Source organism: Phanerochaete carnosa (genome assembly GCF_000300595.1).
Source record: "Phanerochaete carnosa HHB-10118-sp unplaced genomic scaffold PHACAscaffold_209, whole genome shotgun sequence".
In the NCBI taxonomy this organism is placed as follows: Eukaryota; Fungi; Basidiomycota; class Agaricomycetes; order Polyporales; family Phanerochaetaceae; genus Phanerochaete; species Phanerochaete carnosa.
The window spans coordinates 1-5,902 of record NW_006767836.1 but is presented as its reverse complement, the minus strand read 5'-3'; the positions used below and the strand labels follow the sequence as shown (position 1 = coordinate 5,902).

Here is a 5,902-nt window from a genome sequence, read left to right as displayed (position 1 = left end):
AAGGTATCCCGGACGGTGATCTCGTATCGTGGCAACGGGTGGATAGGCGTCGGTGGAAGCCTCTTGATTGTCGGATCCCAACCGAGCTGGTGCTCTTCCGCGAACGCGACGCAGAGCAGGAATTCCACTACGGATCTGTGATCCTGCATTTGAATAGTCAATTTCAAGTCACATGCGCACAACACTGGCTTCTCGCTCACCTGGATGAAATCGAGTGGAGTCGACACGAAGACCTCAGTGCGACTGCAGTACCACCAACGCATCTTCCGATTCTCAATTGTATATCCGAACACGAATCTCCTTCTTACATCGTCCCGCAGGATGTGGTATAGCGACCATAGTATCTTCCTCCGATTCTGAAAGGTCGAGTGAGCAAACGGGCGCGATGCGAAGAGGAGGAGGAAAGAAACAGAGTAATACTCACATCCCATCTAGCGTCGGGACTATCACTCTTCTTGAACTCTCCTGGAACAGCAACCTCGGCCCACTGTGCCTTCTCAGTTGGATCGTTCACCGCCTTCGCAGAAGACAGAATAGCATAGCTGTCGGGCCGCGAGGTGTTATGACGGGATAGACACATTGGCACCCGCGAGGGATTACACTTGAACTCGCAAAGTCTTTCCGTCACGGGGATTTTCGAGACGTGAAGGCACGCATTTTCGACGGCTCTGGCCAGCTCTGCGAACTTCTTGAATACCTCGTCTTCGTGCACGGATTTGGGATTGGGTGGTGGCGTCATCGTGTCCTCGGGATCGGATGGGAACAGAGCCCACCGGCCTGATTGAATCGTCCCATCATCATTCAACTGCTGCAGGACCGCATCGACATCAATCTCTGGTCGAAGTTCCGGAAGGAGTTGTCTGCGGAAGTCGTCTGCCGCCACCACGGTGACGGACTCATTGAGATCTAGACAGACGGCGTCGCGGCATTCTTCAACATGAGCAGTGCTAGGAACGCTCTGTGCTCGCTTTTGAGCCAAAGGAGTGGGTTTAGACGCGTGAGTAGTGAGGTTGGGGTTGAGAGACTGAGCCATACTGGGTCTGGGTGAGGACTGTCACCGTCGTAGGCGCGTCCAATTTTATAGGGTAGTTCTGAGACTGTTTCCCAAAAGGACCGTTTCATTGTTTGCGAGTGGGGACAATGAAAACAAGAGTGAAACGCTTATGGCAGGTAGTAACCTGACTGTGGCGAGGGGACGCGCGCAGCGACCTGGCTTGCATGCTTTCTCACGGTCATGTTCAAACTCTGGCGGCCCCGACCATGGTGCCAAGACGAGGCGAGACCTCATCGAATGCTACAACTTTGTCACCTGCATCCTTGGGATGGATATCCTCCTAGACTGTGAAGAAGATTCACTTGTAGACCCTAAAGGCTGTGAACCTGAAGTTATCTTTTTACCTTCCGCGTCTCCAAAGAAGCTCATTCTTTCAGCTGCGTTCGCCGCACGGATCCGCGACGTCACAGGCTGATCAATATCCTCAGTAACCTTGAAGGCCTGGCATCTCCGTAGAGAACACGCTAGGGCGACGAGACGCATCTCCTTCGGAACAGCATCAGCTGCGCCTAAAGTCCATGAAACATACGCCACAGAAAGACGGATATCATCGTCGCTCCTCATCTGACAGTAGTTCAATCTATAGAATGATACGCCTGAGGCTGAGGCTGCTAGCTCGCTCGCGCCTGCTCACAGGTGCAAGAACCAATTTTCCTGCCAATCCCTTTTACTTGGTAATTGTCGATAGTAGTGTGCGACGTATGTCCTTTCGATCGGTCGAGAACCATGGCGAGCTGGTTGAGTTGTCCTCTGGTGAGTTCGGACATGATACGGGCCGCTGTCATTATTGCGAAGGTAGGATTCATTCTTGCGTTCTCGCATGATCCAGCAGTTTGAAGGGGCTGGTGTGCTGTCAGGATGGCGACTACAAGATTACAGCTGGCAAATCTGTTAGTCTTTTCGCTGGGCTTCTCATCGCTAAAGGTCTGCTAGTACGTCTCATGCACGGTACCGGTGCACACGAACGTCGCGGACTTCTTCGATTCTCAGAACAGCCTAGCCACTCGGCACCTCACTCGTCTTACCTTTACATAGGTATTTATTGACCTTGGAGCAACACTGAGTGCGTCTTTTCTACTGGTTCCGGTCCGCAATCTCTTACATTACACATTTAGTTAACATTATTGTTCTGTTTGCGAGGACATCTCGCCACGAGATGCACAGCGCGTCGTTCTTATTTGGCCCTGAGGGCGTAATCAACAGTACTGCAGGCTAGGATAGCGGCATTGCCTTCTTATCCGGCTTGTTGGGTGTACAGTAAACGGTGACCGTAAGTAATGTCAGATTGTAGATTCCCTGTCGCCGCTCATTGTCACCAAGGGATACGATACTACTGCACATATCTCAGTGTGAGATATCAATCCCAGCAAATTTTGATTCACTTTACTTTTATTTATGACAAATGAAATCAGACGTGCCGCTTACCTTGGTAGGTAGCTGCTGTTTGGTTTGTCCGAATTTATAGTGTTAACACCAGGCGCTTGAAGTGCCCGCCGCTATGCTCATCGCGATAGGAAACGGCATTATCAGCTGGCTTCTTGACACTGTTCTCGTGCTCCGCTTTGGATCGTTGTAAGGTTCTTCCCAACGTGTTCTTACACTGCCTACGCTGACATGATACCTTCGACAGTGAGAACTTGCTGGGCCCGCCTGGCTCCGCAATCCTGCAGGTAGACTGGCTCCTACACCATCCCGGCACTCTCCTCATATTCCTTGCAGACCCTCGTGCTGCGCATCAGCAAGCCCGGCGCGCTCTTCGCTGTGGGCCCTCGTTCGCCTCGTGGGGTTCTTCTGGTGCCAGACGAGATACAGGCGAGCTCGCTCACGATCTATGCCCTCAGCAGAGACCACGACCTACCAGACGACGGCTTCTTCTTCGGGCGCGTGAGCACGCAAACGCACGAGCCGCTCCGTGCGATCTGGTTCACGACGCTTGCAACAGCCGGGCCCGGCTCGTTCTACATGGGCGACGGCTGGCTCGGGTGGTGCGTCAACGCCCGCGGCTGCGCCCTGGGCACGTCTGCGTCACATTCTCGACCCCGAACGCGCTCCCTACCACAGGCACGAACACGAACTATCCGTTGGTGCGCTGCCATTTCCTCTCTCTGCCAGATCGACATTCGCGTGCTAACTTCGGGACCGTCCCACCAAGTCCATCACCGGCGGCGTCCTCCTCCTGGCGCTGCGAGTGTCTCGTTATCTTGAAATCGCAGGGGTGGCTCTGATGTTTGTATCAGAGTGCAGGCACTGTACTTATTTCAGAGTGAGTCAACTCAAAACGATTGGCACCACAAGGTGGGGCTGACCTGTCGCTCGCAGAGGCATGCGACTACCATGGGTCCGGCGCCGAACGTCGACCAGCACGACGACAGGTCGCGGTCGTTGGAGGAAGCTAAAACCAACGATGTTCACGAGAAAGAACGCGATGACGGCGCAGCATATGGCAATGCCACAATCCCCGATTATCCCGTTAAGTCCGGAGACGATCTCCTTGCGTCGAGGCTCCAACGAGCTCCAACGCGCATGGATCTGCACGTAACGAGGGAACGCACGCGATACAAGACAAGTCGTTATATTTAGCATGAGACATCGTCACGAGAGAACACCGAGGCGCACAAAAAAAATGGATACACCGCCCGTACAGCCGGATGTGGTACACAATAGATAACGAGTTAACAACATTGAGCACGAAAGGAAAAATGCTAGTGGTACATTAAACAACAGATGAAAGGGCAAGTAAACAACAACAAGAGGTGGTGCGAAGAGCCAAAGTGAGGGTGATCATGATCATATGCCAGACAACAAGCCAAAGGCTTGTTAAGTTCATCCCTAGACTGCGGAGGTAAGACGCGCTTGAGAATGTCGCATCTGCCGGCCAAAAATGATTCGGCAACGCGGCAGGCTCATGGCGCAGGCTTGCGGTCGGGCATGGGCGACCGGGAACGCGCGCGCAGTCCGCCCTTGTTCGGACTGTACTGTAGCTGGGGGACGGTGAGCACACCGGCCTTGGTCTCGATGGACTTGGTCTCGACGCCGTCGTCGAAGCGCGTGTAGGCGCCGTACTTGTCTGCAGAGTCGGGCGTCGCCGCCGTGCGCGGTGAGAGCTCGGTGATGTACACCGGGCTAGGGTCGAACCGATGGCAACCTGTAGATGGCAAGCTGTCAGCGCGGGTGCCCCTGGCGGGAGCTAGGCTATCAACGGGCTTACTCGTGCGTGCTGAGCGTTTCTTCCACACCAGGAACGCGCCAAGGCAGGAGCGCGGCGAGGCCCACGGCGCCGCACACGCCACCTGCGACTATAGCGGAAAGAACGCCTCGAATATCAACGTTCAACCTTGACTGCGCGACCACACCCGCCCTTGACTAGCTTGACTGTACGGAAGTATCATATTAAATTGAAATCGTGAAGAGCGAGAAAGTGTATCTGTGTAAATGCTGAAGAGGGTACGGTACACAAATGATAATCATCAGTCAAACACATCGTCACTGCTCAGAATCGGAGCCGTGGTCAGCCGCAATGAGCGTCGTAAGTGAAGGGATTGGAGGCTGAGCCCTCGAGGAAGATGACACATCCTTGCTTCCTCCGACCCTCCGGACCTTGGATCGTCGGCCGTCCTGGTCTTCGTCTGTGCCTGAATCGCCGTCGACGTCAGCAGTGTCTCCGACTCCTCTCCCCATCTCCTCATTCCCGGCGCCCTTCGGCTTGATCAGTCTACGCGTCCTCTTCGTGATGTCCTTGAGAAGATGAAGTGGCGTCTGCTCAAGGATAGAAATAATGGTGGTAATGCTCTGGCTGAGCTGTTCGTTCACAGCTGACCAGTCCATCGTGATTGGTTCGGCCACCCCTGGCTTGAGGTCCTTCTCCGCGTCCTTGAAGGCGCCCACCAAGTCGGAGCACATAAAGTCCAGCTCGCAGATGATCTTGGCAACAGTGGGATGAAGGCTGTCAGTCTGCCCCGCCAAGTACTTTGTGGTCGTCATTACCGCCATTCGATGATCGGGTTCGCAGAAGAGGTTCCAGGCCAAGGCACGCTGTGCATCCATGAAGCCCTGGAAAGTCTGAGCATCGTACTTGCGTTCTCCTCTTTCGTTGAGCTCGCTGTTCTCGTACTCGGAGACGAGAAGAACGAAGAGTAATAGCCATAGGACCGATTCGTAGTCGTGTAAAGGATTGTGGCGAAATATGATGCGGTTCGGACGTGTCGTATCTAGAAGCGATAGAGTAGGATCGGCGGCTTCGTTGGGAGCTGACTTGGGGACAGTGCGTGGTCCACTCTCCTGCTGGGATGTCTGCACGTGAGGGGGAATCGTCTCATGATCCCGCATGGTGCGCTGAAGTCTGTCCGCAACACTTGTCTTCGTAAATCGGGTATTTCGCGGCTTGGCAGGTATGTAGTTGTAACGAGATGCGCGGACCTCTTCTGACATGAAGTATGGCGTTCCCTAAGAAGATTTGGGTGATTCCTCAGATGGTCACAGATAGTTACCGAATAAAAACCCACCGTCCGGACACCATGATGCGCACCGAGGTCGGACGTTTCCTTCGCATATTCGAGATCAGTGATCTTGGCTTTCCCTTTGACGACCAATATGTTGCCGTAACTGATGTCGCGGTGGACCCAGTTCGCTGAGTGCAAGATATCCAGCCCTGATCGAGATTAGGACCAGAATAAAGTAACCCAAAATGCGTGTTGACTCACCGAGTAGAACCTCCTCGATCCCGGCAATAGACGTCGACAAGTGTATCCACCTCCAAGAGATCCTTTCCTGCGTCTTTGAAAACAGTGCGATGATGCACCTTGTGAGAGTATGTAGCACCGGCTCTCGCGGTTCTGATCGAACGGGTGA

At 53.9% G+C, this 5,902-nt stretch overlaps 4 protein-coding genes across 4 annotated transcripts; 1 reads left to right on the top strand and 3 right to left on the bottom strand.

Moving 5' to 3' along the window:
- Positions 1-59: 59 nt before the first annotated feature.
- PHACADRAFT_61845 (uncharacterized protein) lies at positions 60-359 on the bottom strand (the record flags this gene model as incomplete). The annotated part of the gene is made up of 2 exons (XM_007402519.1): positions 60-143; positions 201-359. Coding segments are annotated over 2 exons (243 nt in total), but the record flags the coding sequence as incomplete, so codon positions are not given.
- A 368-nt stretch (positions 360-727) lies between these two features.
- On the bottom strand, positions 728-940 carry PHACADRAFT_70064 (uncharacterized protein; the record flags this gene model as incomplete). The annotated part of the gene is made up of 1 exon (XM_007402518.1): positions 728-940. A coding segment is annotated over one exon (213 nt), but the record flags the coding sequence as incomplete, so codon positions are not given.
- A 1,612-nt stretch (positions 941-2,552) lies between these two features.
- PHACADRAFT_202299 (uncharacterized protein) lies at positions 2,553-3,634 on the top strand (the record flags this gene model as incomplete). Its single annotated transcript, XM_007402517.1, has 6 exons — positions 2,553-2,626; positions 2,685-2,724; positions 2,774-2,938; positions 2,997-3,138; positions 3,292-3,317; positions 3,374-3,634. 6 exons carry the CDS (start codon positions 2,553-2,555, stop codon positions 3,632-3,634), a joined length of 708 nt encoding a protein of 235 aa, XP_007402579.1.
- A 903-nt stretch (positions 3,635-4,537) lies between these two features.
- On the bottom strand, positions 4,538-5,885 carry PHACADRAFT_108066 (uncharacterized protein; the record flags this gene model as incomplete). Its single annotated transcript, XM_007402516.1, has 3 exons — positions 4,538-5,497; positions 5,557-5,702; positions 5,765-5,885. Coding segments are annotated over 3 exons (1,227 nt in total), but the record flags the coding sequence as incomplete, so codon positions are not given.
- Positions 5,886-5,902: the final 17 nt, after the last annotated feature.